This window comes from Hoplias malabaricus, chromosome 9 (assembly GCF_029633855.1).
Source record: "Hoplias malabaricus isolate fHopMal1 chromosome 9, fHopMal1.hap1, whole genome shotgun sequence".
Lineage (NCBI taxonomy): Eukaryota > Metazoa > Chordata > Actinopteri > Characiformes > Erythrinidae > Hoplias > Hoplias malabaricus.
In genome coordinates this window covers 35,655,586-35,671,763 of record NC_089808.1, presented here as the reverse complement: position 1 = coordinate 35,671,763, position 16,178 = coordinate 35,655,586, and the positions used below count along the sequence as shown (strand labels likewise).

Sequence of the window (16,178 nt, the reverse complement as noted above, 5' to 3'; positions counted from 1 at the left end):
GTTTGCAGAGAAGTTTGAAAAGAAGCAGTAGTTGTCCTGAAGTGTCTCAGAGGAAGGCTGTGCTCCTCTTTCTCCCAGATTAGAGACAGTGTGAGACTGGGGGAGTCTGAGTGAACAGGAGGAATTATCTTATCTGAGGAGAAATATTACAAAAATGTAATTATTTAAAAATACATTAAAGCAGGAGCAACGTTCGGTTTATTTTGGACGATCAGATTAACTCTTCAGTTACTGCTGTGACACCAACATGACCTTGATATTTAAATCCACTGTGTGTGTGTGTGTGTGTGCAAGTGCGAGTGTGTGTGTGTGTCTGTGTGTGTGTGTGTCTGTGTGTGTGTATGTCTGTGTGTGTGTGTGTGTGTGTGAGACAGAAAAGAGGAAGTGCTGAGTGCTGAACTCAGACCGTTAGTTCTTCAGTCAGTCAGTAATTACTGGAACAGTATGGAGCTCAGTTCACTCTCAGTGATGCTCTGTGAGTAAATATTTTTTTATAATTTACTTTAAATCTTAATTAGAGTGAATTTCTGAGAGCTGTTTAAATTCACAGATGTTGGGGTAAGGACTAGAGAAGAGTCGATCAGTTTGAGTTAAAAATAATAAAATATTCAAATTGATTGTTTTGATATTTAGTTTTTTTTCATTCACAATGTATTCTTAGATTTTAAATAAATCAGTATTGAAACAGAGGTTGTGTCGTTTCCTGCTCCGAGTGACTGTCTGTGAGGAGTGTGGTGTGTTCTCCCTGTGTCTGTGTGGGTTTCCTCCGGGTGACTGACTGTGAGGAGTTGGTGTGTTCTCCCTGTGTCTGTGTGGGTTTCCTCCGGGTGACTGACTGTGAGGAGTTGGTGTGTTCTCCCCGTGTCCGCATGGGTTTCTTCCGGGTGCTCCGGTTTCCTCCCACAGTCCAAAAACGCACGTTACAGGTGGATTGGTGACTCAAAAGTGTCCGTAGGTGTGAGTGTGTGAGTGAATGTGTGTGTGTGTCTGTGTTGCCCTGTGAAGGACTGGCGCCCCCTCCGGGGTGTCATCCTACCTTGCGCCCAATGATTTCAGGTAGGCTCTGGACCCACTGTGACCCTGAATTGGATAAGCGGTTACAGATAATGAATGAATGAATGAAGTATTGAAACATTAGTGCTTTACATTAATGTATTTTATACAACGTCCTCATGAAAATATTAATGTACAGTTTTTGTAAAAAGCAAAATGCAGTTTTAAATAAATGTGTTAAAAAGGAACTACTCCCACAGACAAACATCACACACACACACACACAAACACACACACACAGAGAGAGAGAGAGAGACAGAGAGAAAGAGAGAAACATGAACAGTAAGTGTTATGTAATGACAGATCATTGTTAAGTTTAGTTAAAACTAAATATAAACATTAAACTGTTCCCAGTTAATGATTCTGGGGTCATTTCTAACCCAGACTCTCCTCATTTTCTCATCTCTTCAGTAAAGTAGGGCTGCCCTGAATAACCTTTTTCATATATTTTCTTTTCTCCCTTAATTTACTGTGTTCTGTGCATTGAGCAGTGTGTGGTGTTTTAAGGTGGTATCAGGCCTGCACTGCGAGACCTTTGTAAGACCCTTTACATAAACAGTGATAATAAATCTGTCTGAAATGTCCTAGTGCTGTCTCTAATGTAAACCTTAGCCCATCATAAATCTCATTCAGGATCATATCACTGAGTGTGGAGTCTCTCATTGTGTCGCCTGTTTGTGTGATCATTGTGTCATAGTTTAAATGTAGGTGGGGATCTCATTGCTGTAACTTTATAATGATCTTCTTTATCTTGCTGTTTGTGAAAGCTGCTGGTACAGAGTTGTGAAAGTTTATAAATGACATGGTTCTTTCTCCTTCAGTCATTTTACACACAGTAACAGCTAATTTGCTAGTACAGACCACGCCCGTAGAGGCTGAAATGTGGAAGTGAACTCAGAAGGCTTTGGAGAGGAGTTCAGGGCGGCTGTACTATGCGTATGAAGCCAGACCCCCAAGAAACTGCAGGAATGCTGATCATTAAGTGCTACAGAATAGACAGGTTCAGGTACTCTGGAGATGGCCAAGATCATCGCGTCGGCACAAATCAAATTGAACAACTACTGATAGAATTTTAAAGTATCACCAGCTAAATGTCATGAAGCTACAGTGTAATCTGGGGCCACAATTACAGTACATCAGACTGGATGCATTGGAAAGAGTGTTGCTAAGTCCAGTTTCTACTTCAGTGTAATTGGTGGTGGTTGGTTAATGGTGAGGGGTCTGAGGCTGGCAACAAAATGTGGAAAGTGGATTAGTAGCAGCCTTGAAGTCGAGTACTGCAAAGGGGCAGCATTAATAAAGAGAGATGTCCTCCTTTGGCAGGTGTGCCATAATGATACCTTTCCAATGGCATAGAGGGAATTGAGAAAAGGAAGGGTGATCTAGGGGGATGACAGGTGAAGCCAAATAAGAAGCCCAAAAGGATCAGCACCGCAGGAACCATGAGACAGAAAGAAGGCAGTTTGTCACACGGGAGCAAACTCTGAAATAGACAAATCCAAAAGGTGCTGAGGAGCTCAAGCAAGGTGTCAAGGTAGAAAGTTGACTCAAGGATAGTGAAGATGCCTAGATGTTGAAAAGCAAGTTTATCCGATGTGGAAATGATGTGAATTTGTGGGGTATATATAGGACTGAGAGGAGGAGTTTGGGCGTGGTGCTACTTCCAAAATTATGTTATTACATGTCTTCAATATTTTGTATTAATGCATTTCTGTTCTTCTCCCTGCTTTAGTGCTGACTGTTCTCCTCCACTGTGGACAAGCTCAAGGTGAATCATTACATCTTCATTTATTATTTCATTGGCATTCAGAGATATTTTCATGTATCACTTGTGCTTTCCATTTAATCAGAGGTTCTCCAACTGCTCCTGAGAGAACCCAAGACTGTACAAATCTATTCCTGTTTTCTGCATTTTACAGAGGATCATGTATCTCTCTGAACCATGTGGGGATCCTGGGGCTGCTCTGAATACCACAGTAACAGTGTAATACAATAATAGATACAGTATCTGGTGTGACCACCATTTGCCTTACGCAGTGCAACACATCTCCTTCACATAGAGTTGATCAGGTTGTTGATAGAGGACTGTGGAATATTGGTCCACTCCTCTTCAGTGGCTGTGTGAACATCATGATGCAGCATGATGTGATTTGACTGTGGTCAGCAGAGCTGGATGAGGCTCCTGTGTGTTAGAGGTCAGTGGGTCAGTTATTTACAGAAAAATTTTGGTATGGTTGAGGTGAGGTTTAGGGTGGAGGTCTTGGGTTTGAAGTGCTTTGTGCTGCATTGTGTTTGGATCTGGACTTTAGCTGGTTGAACTGGTAAAACCAAAAGGAATCAGACTAATCCTGCCCTGCACACCAGGGGCATTTCTAGATTAGTGTACTTCTTGTACTGGGGCACACACACTGGGTAGGTGGTTTATGTGCACTCCCTTCAACAAATAAAAACAGAAATTGTGTAAGTTTCCCCAGTTTTACTCCATTTTCCAAAACTCATCCACAGTCCTCTGACATATTTACACCTGGGGTTCACTGAAATGTGAGAGAAATATGTAATTAGACACTTTCTGCAGTTCCTAATGTAATATCACTTTGTCTAGAACTGAGAGATTCATAAACAACGTTTTTAAAATCAACAGTTTAATGAGAATGTTGGGTGTGTTACATGCTCTTACCAACATTTCCTGTGAGCAGGGGATGTCTGAGTGTTTAATTTAATGGGGTTGTGTGTACTTTTGGTCGGTTTATTGGTAGTAGAAGGTTCTTCCTGTTTGCAGAGAGTAAGTTTAGATCCTGAAACTACAAACTCCTTAAATGAACAAAGCCTTATCACTGAGTGTTTATCAGGGCGACACTTCCACTGTAAAGTAAAAACACCTCTGATCTGTTCATTTTTTCTTATCAGCAGCGAGACCTAAGCCAACAGCAAGAGTGGAGACTCAGAGCACTGTCTACACTGGAGACACTGTTACTCTGATCTGTGAACTGCAGACAGAACTCACTGGATCCCAGAAGTTTCACTGGTTCAAAGGCCCTACATTGAAGAATTTAGTAGAACTGAAAGATGTAGTTGGAGACAGAGTCAGTGTAACAGCGTCCAACACAGGAACTGAAGAATATCAATGTGTAGCCAAAGATGGACAAGACTACATCTCAGATTACAGTGATTCAGTGAAGATTACATTGAGAGGTGGGTTCATCCAAATGACATCATTTGAGGACAGTTATTTACCACATTATTTCATGCTTTTGAAAGCAGTTCTGTGAGAATATCATTTCTATTGTACAGTGTGTCTAAGAAACACCCTAAAAAATAAAAATGGTTTGTCAGATTGTGATCCAGCTTTAGAAAAAACTTTGGTGGAAGGGGGAATCCTGTTAATCCAGGTCCCCAACGTGACACTAACTTCAGCACCGCTATCAGGTGTGTGACACATCAAACTGGGAGAGGATTTCACCACAGAACAGTGGTGTGTTTGATGTCAGTGTAACTTCACTCATTCTCATGTTAAAACTGATTCTATGTGAAACCATAACATTGACCATAAGACCTTCAGGATGTGTTTGATAAACTTTCGACTGTGTTTGAGTGTTGAGGCTGTCCTTTTCTCCTGTTCCTGATGAACACCTGTTTTAGACGTAACACTTGAACACGGTGAAGAGCATATCGTACACATTCTGTAGTCCTTATGGTCAATGTTATGGTTTCACATAAAAATCACTGCACTGTCTCCCCTATACTAAAATGGTTTACGGTGTGTAAGTATCATCATGTCTCTTGTTTGTGTGATTTTTTAAAAGTGAGACCAAAGGCTAAAGTGAGGGTGCAGCCGACTGAGCGTGTTTCCATCGGAGACAGAGTTACTCTCACGTGTGATGTAGAAAGTGGAGATGTGCGGAATTACGAGTGGTTAAAGGATAATAAACCTCTCAGTGATGCTCAGAGGAAGAAGGAATATGAAATCTCTGCTGTTGATGAGTCTCATACAGGTGTTTATAGCTGTAGGGGAACACAGTCAACACAACCACTCTACTCAGAGACCAGTGATGCAGTTACACTGACTGTAGGTGAGTGTCTCATATTTCTCGTTCTATTTCTGACAATAAACTCTTAAAGTGTGAGAGAGGATGTAGGACATTTTGTAAAGTTGGGATTCTTCTGTGATACTCTTACATGTTCTGGATTTAAGGTAAGATTATGAACTTAGGAACTGTTGTTCTGCAATAGTCACCAAGGTCCATGTCAGCAGGGTCCACTTCACCTCTACCCTGTGTCTGGTGACATCACACCACACCCTTAATCTGGATCTTGTGGGTGGTGAGCTCACACAATCTTCACACACTGCTCTTTTGGGCTGAGATCAGCCAGTTTCTGTGGTCTGTCCAACCATCAGGCGCTCACCATTAGAAACTACCCCAGGTCTGGCTCCAGGAGTAGGTCCCGTTCACTCTCTCCTATGCAGAAATTTTCATCCTTCCACAGGCTAAAGTGTTAGTCCAGCCGGCTGAGCATGTTTCCATTGGAGACAGAGTCACTCTCAAATGTGATGTAGAAAGTGGATATGTGTGGAATTATGAGTGGTTTAAGGATAATAAATTATGAACAGAGCTATGAAGATAATGTATCTAACAAGTGCAGGAGACTTAAAGTGTAAACTATCTACGTCAGTGTCACACACCTGTGTTAAACCATGCAGAATAATCTCAGAACGCATATATTTTCTGAAGTCGTATGATATGCTTTTATCTTATATTTTTGTGCTATTTGATTTCTTCTATAATACTACAGTAAACAAAGTGTTTAAAAACCAGTTCAGGTTCCTCTCTTTATTTTCAGAGTCTGGGTTGAGTCGTGCGGCAGTGGGACTGGCAGTGGGACTGGGTTTAAGCTTTGTTCTCTGTATGACCCTGGTCCTGATCTGCTGTTACAAGAAGGGAAAAGGTTTGTTAATCGTACCATTCTATCAGTATAGCATCACTGTAGGTACAAAACCTTGTATCTCCAATAATAAAGCAACATTACAGAAGGACAAACCACTTCTAACTTTCAGTGTAAGTTAGTTACAATATTTTAGTAAGTTCATTAAAGGCTAGTTTTATTGCTGTGCTTCATGAAAAATAATGACACAGTGTAAACAGTTAATGTGGTACATTCAAATGTATGTAAATGAAACTTCAAAAATAGTGCCACACAATGTTGATCCATTTTAAGAACTTAAATATATTCTTGGATCACCTTTGTTTATTTTTGTTATTGCAGTTTTACACCTGTTGCTTCCTGCCATATTCATGGTTTAAAAAAAGGTTGTAAAAGTTTATTTTTTTTAAGTTGATCTTTTCTCTTTTTGTCACTGGTTCATGGTGCAGGTGCAGGATCTGTTTTCTCCTCAAATGAAAACCAGCAGAACATGGATCAGAGTGTGTCAGGACCTGCAAACTCTCTCTCAGAATCAGCAGCAGGTCAGTTTACACCTTTATGAAACACACCAGTTTCTTAACCCCAAGTCAGGCTCCATCAAAGTTCACATCAGTTTTCTTTCTTAAAGACACAGGCAGGAGGTCATTGGATTGTGAAAAGAGGGTGTTATATTTTTTTTTAAATGTGAAGGTAAAGTGAAACTACTCTTAGCCTGTTAACATCTGCATTTCTTCCATTTATCAACCACGTTCACACTCCATTAGCGGTAGTCCATCAGTGTAGTGAGGTAACTTTAACAGCTAAAAAGAAAATGAGAGGAAATGGTAAGAACTGTGTCTCTGTAATAACACAAATCTGTTTTCTATGTAACTGACTCAGCATAAAAATCTAAACTGATTTCTGTGATAGATGCTCCCCAGACAAAAGCAGGCGATGTGATATATTCCCAGATAAACCACTCCCAAGGTAAGCAGTGTCTACTACATACACTCGAAAGAACACACAACACTGTGGTGACACATAAAATCAATACTCACTCTGTAAAACAAACTTATTAATGAATCTATGAACACATTTATTGGTTAAATCCTTATTTATATTTTCATTAGAGGATGATGCTGTTCCAGGGCCAAGTGGTGCACTCCATGCACAGAATAATAAAAAGAAGGCTAACGGCAAAGGTAAAAAGAAACTAATGATAAAACAATTCTTCTGCTCATCATGCAATGATTGCCTCTGGTGCTGGGCCTTCTCTGGCCACCAGAGGGAGATACCTCTCCAAACACAGAGAATATCAGGCTCAAAAGCCCACATCTGGCAAAAAACATGGAGTTCAGGGCTGGGTCATTGTCTAATCTACTGACTCAGGGTGTGGTCCACCTGCTAAGTGACCTTCCTCGTTATACACAGACCAGTGCTGAGGGTGTTATGCCCTTTAGCTGATGTTTAGCACTGAGCATGGAGAACCTTAGGCTCATGTGCAGCTGCTCCACATTTACTTCATGTTTTTCTGTAGTGACAGATGGTGTTCTTAAGGCCTCAGATTTGAGCTGTGTAACAGAGGAACTGTTCTATGGAGCATTGGAGCATCATTCAGTGTTGAGATTTTTTCCAACACCTACTCTAACAAACACTCACTGTAAGTGCATGTGCTGTATGAGCAGGTGTCCAAAAACTTTTGGCTATTATATGGTGTAGTATCAGAACTGAAATGTTCAACACTTTGTTTTCAAACACCAGTTGTTCTTGTTCACTGTTGACTCTGTGTCTCTTGTCCATTATTAGGAAAGGCCACTGCAGACGCTGACATTGTTTACTCAAAACTGAAGTACAGTGCACCTTAATGTAAGATTAAGCTCTACCTGGTCAAACAACACAGCTCAGTTTCATAAATGTTCAATGATGATATTAAGCACATGAGCCTAACTGTGTGTGGGGTGGCTGGGGTTTGGGGGTTGATTAAATTTCAAACTCAGAACTGATTGGACAATCCTGAGTACACTGGAAGGTATTACGTGTTCCTGCCTGAGCAGGGAATAGAACACTAGTCTGCCATGTGAAGGGCAGTGATGTTATCTGCTCTGCTACAACACTAGAGGGAGGCAGAGAGCAGCATCTCCACCACAATTGGGACAAACCAAAACAGCTGGACAGACTGTACTCAGTGCTGCACTATGTGCTGGTAAAAAAACCCTTGAGTTTATGCCTTGAGTTCCCCTTCACTTTTTCTTACATCAGACCAAACCCTTTCTGACCTGTCCTCTGAAGTTTCTCTAAAGCTTTTACCTTCAGTCAGTGGCTCATTCACTTTGATCGACTCTTGTGCCTTCAATGTTTGATGTACTGTTTATTGCAATTTGACAAATGAAGATAACATTTATGACTTTAGACATTATTTCTCCAGAAATCTCTGTCTAATGAAGTGTACACTTTTTAAATCTTATTCCTGACTAAACCACATGATCATGTTATGGGTTTCGTTAAGTTATTTTTACCCAGAGTAATTTACAGTGGACGTTAAATAGTACCCTATTCCCTTGGTTTGGATCATCACACTAAATACACAGTAACAGAATAGGCATGAGTTACATGTTCTCAATTTTTAGTTGGCCTCATTTTTGGCCTCAACTAAAACCTCAATTTTTAGTTGGTGCAGCAGGTAGAGTTACAGTCACACAGCTCCAGGGGCCTGGAGGTTGTGGGTTCGATTCACGCTCCGGCTGACTGTCTCTGAGGAGTTGGTGTGTTCTCCCCGTGTCCGCGTGGGTTTCCTCCTGGTGCTCCAGTTTCCTCCCGCAGTTCAAAAACACACGTTGCAGGTGGATTGGCAACTCAAAAGTGTCTGTAGGTGTGAGTGAATGTATCTGTGTGTGTCTGTGTTGCCCTGTGAAGGACTGGCGCCCCCTCCAGGGTGTATTCCCGCCTTGTGCCCAATGATTCCAGGTAGGCTCTGGACCACTGCGACCCTGAACTGGATAAGGGTTACAGATAATGAATGAAAGAATGAAAATCACATTGTAATTCATTCTAAAGATGTTCCATCATGAGGTCAGAACTCAATGCCTTTACAAAACCATTTATTTTTCAATCTTGCTCAGGGACTTGGGGACACGGGCATAGAGCTTCACCAAATTGTTCTAATCTGATACTATGCTGTAGCTTTGAGATTTCCTTTTTCTGAACAAAGAAAAGCACAAACCATGACACACCCACACAGTTCATTATTACTTTTCTGCTATGATCAGCACTAGGCATTTGAGCGAATTGTGATGTTCTCCTGGCTTCCTCTAAACCATGATTCGTGTGTTAATCAATCTGCAGTCATCATTAGGACAAGACTGAGGGATGCAGTTATACCTTATTCATGTTTGTACAAAGTTAGAAATAAGTTCAGGAAATCTAACTCTGGTGTTGCTTAGTTGCTTGTTTCTTTACACTTACTACGACCAAAACCTTTGCTTTGTTAGTTGTACAAATCAAATCCCATTTACTAAGGGCATTTCTCTTAACAGATCCCTGAAGAAGGCCTTTGTTGATGTTGAACTCGTCTGTGATCATCTGCAGTGGCTCCTGACTGTGACTTTACGGGAACAGAGAGAAGAGACAGCAACTGAACATGCAGAAACTTTTACTAATGGAAATTAATAAATGTAATGTGCTTTTACTTATTTTAACTTTTACTCATCATTGCCTGTACAGCCTTGGAAATCTTGAAGGGTAAAAACTTAAATTATGGTTCTACAAGGGCTTTTTATGAAAGGAAATTGTTCTATACAGAACCCTGAACACGTGAATATTTTTTTATGATTAAAACTTGACATGTTTTTTGGTGCCGTATAGAACTCTTTTCTAAAAGGTGCTGTATAAAATCATCTATAGTACATTCTCCATCAATCTGAAACCCCCTTCACAAAGAACCACCATTTTTAAGTGTGTACTTATAAATAAAATGTAATTATTTTATAATAATTATTATTCCTCCAGTGTGCCATATTTTCAAACTGAAAATGGTCTTGACTCATTTTGTAGCTCTACTGTTTAAACACTGATTACTGCAGAGTTTAAGAGTTTTCAGGAGTTCTGAACTCACTGTACTGAAGAGTCAGTAATGTCAGTGATGATGTGTGCTGGTGTGATGAGTTCCCTGGAGCTCTGAGTGTTTGATTCAGAGAGTAATCTGGTGTCTTTTATTGTATAATTTGAACCTTTAAGCTAGGTTTGTAGACACCCTTATACTCAATGAACCAGGCTCCTTTACACTTCACCCATTGTTGACACTGATATTCAGCTGCACACTTGTAAAACCCCAGAAGAAAAGCATCCAACTCTGAAGCAGCTGCACAGGAGTCTGAAATTAACATAGTGTGTGTAGTTTTATATTATAACTGATTTATGTAATAAACACATAGTTTAATCTTTAATACCTGGATCAACACAAATAAATAAATAAATACATTTTCTAACCTCAACAGCTCTACATTGTTTTGTGTTTTTAGAAACAATGTATAATAACATTTAGGAACAAAACCAGCAGAATGCAGGAAGATATTAAAATGTCAGTGAAGTATATTAAAATGAAGTAGAATTTAATATCTACATAGGCATATATTATTAAGTGGGTGCAGTACATAGGATGACCCATTGTTCTTAAATTTTTGTCTCTGTGTGAATGGGATGTTGGGTAAGCTTTCCTGGAGGTAGCAAGGCAGGATGTCCTTACAAGTGATCTCTTTTTACCAGGACAGGAAATGAAGTAAACAAAAGCCATAGTATTAACTATATGTTGACACTGACCAACCCTCTATAAACTAAACCTGCAGTTAACCTGTCAGAAGATATTGGCTAACTTCTCAGCAAGCTGTCTACAGGGGCTTGTTAAGATGCTGTTCTGTTCATTGTAATAAACCTGATAATTTTGCAATGAAAGAATGGTGTCGGCGTAGAGGTCTTTTTCAGCGTCTTCTTCACAATACTGAAAATAAACTACAATGTCATAGAAGAACCGCTTTGGGTTCCACAAAGAACCATGTTTGTTTAAGAGTGTGAAGAACCTTTTAGAGGTTTAAAAATCCATCAATCGATCTTAAGTTTTTTTATCCATGTAAAGTTATTTGCAAAAAGTTTTTTTTTTATAGAAACAACAGTGTTTGGAGAGTATGTAGCTCTGTACTGGATCTTTTTGGTCCACATTCCTACAGGAGGTTACCAGGGGTCAGTTCTAAACTTTTATATAACTATTATTTTATTCTGATCACTCATTAAGTGTATGAGATTATTTTTAAGTTGCAAGAGCTTTTTCAAGATTTTTTGCTGCTGACCAAATTTTAACTGGAAAGTCAGCAAGATTTAAAATTAAATCTGATCATTTTTCTTGCCAAATTTGAACCCAAAAGCAGGACCTCTGTTTTGTTGCGGTTTAGAAGGAGGAAGTTACGCAACATCTAGCCTTTCACGTCTTTTACACAATCCTCTATTTTATTTAATCTGTGTTTGTCATCAGGCTTGGCTGAAATATACAATTGCGTGTTGTCGGTTCACGGTTTGCCGATAGTCGGTTTAGCCTGTCTCTCTGCAGCCTGGTCCTGGCCCTGGATTGTCAGCAGCTGTTTAAGGTACTCTGCTGTCTAACTACATGACTATGTACTATTCTGAAAGAAAGTAATGCAGCACCCTCCCGCGTGGGCTGGATACCATCCCTACTTATAAGACCAGGCTTGGCCTCAAAATGTAACCAATTATCTATAAAAACCACTTGATTTTCGGAACACCACTTGGACATCCAGCAGTTTAACGCCGAAAGTCTGATGGAAGGCTTCAGCGCCGTGCCGCATTGGGATGGGACCAGAAAAAATTATGGCATCGGACATCGTCTGGGCCAGTTTAATCACCTATCTAATATTACCTTTACTTGCCTCAGACTGCCACAGATGAATGTCATTGGCACCTACATGAATGACTATCCTCGAATATCTCCAGTTAGCTAACAGTCTAAGGTTGCCACTAATGTCCGGCACTCTGGCTCCCTGTAAACAGCTACCTGTTACTGCTGGTGCCCCTAAAGGAGTAGCTAATTTCATGTGTCGAAATTAGCTACTCCTCAGCAGGTGCTTCGCTGAGCGGGGCAAACCTGTTTGACATGCGAATCGGAGGAACGTGGTGTCTCAGTGGGCTAGTTTTGGCCTCAACATTAGCATCATCCTTAGCTTTCTGACTATGATGCCAAGACCTCACCCATTCACCCAAAATAGCCAGCAGTAGCCATGGCATTTCAGGTACTTACCGCTTTTGGTTGATTTAGGAACTTACACCAGAAACGTTACTGCAGGAGCAGGTGGCAGTTTTAGTGCCTCTGTAATAAATAATCCTGTGGAGACTATCTATAAAATAGATCTATGGATGGTTTGTAAATGGTAAAAACAGAAATAATAATAATAACAGTAGAAACAAGTAACAATAAAACCAGGGCAAGCAAAACAGCTTCTTCTAAACAGGTACAGGAACATCTGACTGTTTAGTGTATGGGTCTGATCTCATAACAGCTGATAGCTCACTCAGTTGGGTACTGGACACAGACCTGGGTTTGGATTTGGAAGCTGTTCATTAAAATACTAGCTGGTGTTTGCATTGTGTAGGGGTTTTATGAACTCAGCAGCAGAAACAGTATAAAATACTTCGAATTAAATGTTTTTACAATAATATGAAATATAGATTTACCTTCTGCTGTAAAATGACTTTAGGACAGAGGTTCTCAGACTTTTTCGACCAAGGGTCACTCAAATTCAAGCCAAACCCTCCACGTACCAACTGTGAGTCTTGTCACAGAACCATGTGCCCTCCTGCTTCTTCCTCTGTTCCAGGGGCAGGTGAGGGGCATAAGGCAGAGTCTTGCTTGAATGTTTACATGTTTGTGTTGCCTTTTATCTGGAATTTGAATGATTTACACAAAATGATTCTACAATAATTACTAAATATTACAGAGAGAACACATGACTCGTCCTAAAGTGAATGTTTTAAACACAGTTATATATTTATGAGAAAATATGGGAAATAAGCATTTTGAACGAATCAAAAACAAGGAGAGGTCAATTTAACATCAGTTGTGAATTTTAAAGGCTATAGGTGAAAACAGCACAGTTCTTGGGGCAGGTGTTCACAGTGTCTCTCGGGGCTCGTATCAGAAGATCAAGGAGGTGCGGTGCCTGTGTTAAACAGTGTTTTAAGATTCTTGATGGGAAACAGACCATGTAGTTTTCCTTCAGCTGAATATATTCTTTTATTTTGTCTTCACGTGTCCAGAGGTCTCACTTTGTTTCTCTCTGTTTTTGTCAGTGTTTCTCAGGCTTGGTTTCAGCCTTTTATTTCCTAATTGTCTTCACTTTGCCCTTTTTGTAATAAAATCCAAATTGCTCACGTTTGTCTCTAGCCTTTGCTTGCATCCAGTAAGCAGCTGAAACTGGGCTTTCTTTACAATGATTTTGTAAATTACGGGGACATTACATTCCCTCCCTGGAAAAGAGCAGAGGAACCCTGTCTCTACTGAACTATGGTGTAAGCCCATGTTGTCATTTTATTTTATTGAAAGTTTTTAACACGTGAATTTCATTAAACATTAATTATGAAAACTGTGAAACATTATGTAATTCACACAAACTTTAGATCTTCAGTTATTAATAAATTAGTAAGTTTTCTTCGGTCATCTGACGTACCTCCTCTTGCTGTTTCATCTATCACCAGGTTAATGTCTGCAGTCTGACTTCTGGTGTCTGTTTTAAACTGTGGTAATGACAAAATTGAACTGAAATGAGGAACAATCTTCAAAACAGCATAATTTCACACTTATCTCACAGTTCTGAGCATGAACCTGTAGAATAATTGCACACTATGAATTCAAAAACTTGTACACACATTCTATAATCATTAAATTAATCTGTTTAAAGCACACACACTGTAGGAGTAGACATGGGTTAGAGGGGTATAAACCTCCAAGGCACTGGACTGTGGAGCAGTGAAACAGTGTTCATCCAACATCAGTAGATGCTCTCCCTCTGAGGAAGGTACTAATGATTCATATCATTATATAAATAATATTAATGATCTTTATTGATATTGTAGCTTTGATAATCTTAATGAAGCATTGCAGTGGATGACAGGACATGAGAAACATAAATAAATAAATAAACACAAGTAGCAATAACATGGTGAAAATAAACCTGAAAATCAAACAGCTAATAAAATTATAAACAATATTATTAGAAAATAAAAGTGCAGTGGTCTGAGGGTTGGGGCTTTAACAGAGAGATGACCAGTGATGCTTCAGATGTCCGAGGCTGGGAGTCTAAGAGAACACTACTGGCCTCTGGGTGGGTAGGATGACCCTTTATTCTCCCCCAGCTCCTAGCATAATGCTAATCAATGTGGGTGACACAACAGCTGATATAAATGATCTGGATATTTAGCATTCTCCTCCAAGTGTGTTGATGTGCTCAGTTCAGCTGTGTTTGCAGCAGTTTAAAAAGAAGCAGTAGTTGTCTTCAAGTGTCTCAGAGGAAGGCTGTGCTCCTCTTTCTCCCAGATTAGAGACAGTGTGAGACTGAGGGAGTCTGGGTGAGAAGGAGGAATTATCTAATCTGAGGAGAAATATTACAAAAATGTAATTATTTAAAAATATATTAAAGCAGGAGTTACTTTCTGTTTATTTTAGTTTCTGCTGTGACACCAACAAGTCCTTTATGATATTTAAATCCACTGTGTGTGTGTGTGTGTGTGTGGGTGGTTGGGTGTGTGTGTGTGTGTGAGAGAGAGAGAGATAATAGAGGAAGTGTTAAGTGCTGACCGTTAGTTCTTCAGTCAGTCAGTGATTACTGGAACAGTATGGAGCTCAGTTCACTCTCAGTGATGCTCTGTGAGTAAATATGTTTTTATATTTTTTTACTTTAAACCTTAATTAGAGTGAATTTCAGAGAGCTGTTTAAATTCACAGATGTTGGGGTAAGGACTAGAGAAGAGTCGATCAGTTTGAGTTAAAAATAATAAAATATTCAAATTGATTATTATTATTTTTTTCATTCACAATGTATTATTACATTTGTTTTTTTTCATCCTGTGTAAAATTTTGCCATAAATTTAATTCATAAATAAATCAGTATTGAATCATTAGTGCTTTACACAGACAAACATCACACACACACACACACACACACACACACACACACACACAGAAAGAGAGAGAGAGAGAGAGCAGTAAGTGTTATGTAATTATAGATCATTGTTAAGTTTAGTTAAAACTAAAAGTAAATATTAATCTGTTCCCAGTTAATAATTCTGGGGTCATTTCTAACCCAGACTCTAACCCTGATTTTCTCATCTCTTCAGTAAAGTAGGGCTGCCCTGAGTAACATTTATCGTATATTTTCCTTTCTCCCTTATTTTACTGTGTTCTGTGCATTGAGCAGTGTGTGGTGTTTTAAGGTGGTATCAGGCCTGCAGTGGGAGACCTTTGTAAGACCCTTTAAATAAACAGTGATAATAAATCTGTCTGAAATGTCCTAGTGCTGTCTCTAATGTAAACCTTAGCCCATCATAAATCTCATTCAGGATCATATCACTGAGTGTGGAGTCTCTCATTGTGTCGCCTGTTTGTGTGATTATTGTGTCATAGTTTAAATGTAGGTGGGGATCTCATTGCTGTAACTTTATAATGATCTTGATGATGAGAAGCTGCTGGTGTCCTATTACCGCTGTGCCATCGAAAGTGTGCTGACCTACTGCATCTCAACATGGTACAGCAGCTGCTCAGTGGCAGAAAGGAGAGCTCCACAGAGAGTAATCAACATGGCCCAGAAGATCATCGGCTGTCCACTGCCCAGGCTGGAGGATCTGTTCAGCTCCCGCTGCCTCAGCAGGGCAGCCAATATACTGAAATCTATATACTGAATCAATCAATCTATCTATCTATCTATCTATCTATCTATCTATCTATCTAGCTGTTTGTGAAAGCTGCTGGTACAGAGTTGTGAAAGTTTATAAATGACATGATTCTTTCTCCTTCAGTCATTCTACACATAGTAACAGCTAATTTGCTAGTACAGACCATGCCTGTAGAGGCTGAAAGGGGGAAGTGAACTCAGAAGTCTTTGGAGAGGAGTTCAGGGCGGCTTATGAACGCGTATGAAGCCAGACCCCCAAAAATTTACAGTAATGCTGGT

General features: G+C 39.7%; 1 protein-coding gene across 1 annotated transcript; it reads left to right on the top strand.

Annotated features, from left to right (window-relative positions):
• Nucleotides 1-343: 343 nt before the first annotated feature.
• Nucleotides 344-10,393, top strand: LOC136707860 (low affinity immunoglobulin gamma Fc region receptor III-A-like). Its single transcript, XM_066682149.1, has 10 exons — nt 344-475; nt 2,786-2,821; nt 3,961-4,245; nt 4,857-5,123; nt 5,893-5,997; nt 6,423-6,515; nt 6,883-6,939; nt 7,083-7,154; nt 7,759-7,818; nt 9,486-10,393. The coding sequence occupies exons 1-9, from the start codon at nt 445-447 to the stop codon at nt 7,815-7,817; spliced, it is 1,005 nt and encodes a 334-aa protein (XP_066538246.1). The 5' UTR covers nt 344-444; the 3' UTR covers nt 7,818; nt 9,486-10,393.
• Nucleotides 10,394-16,178: the final 5,785 nt, after the last annotated feature.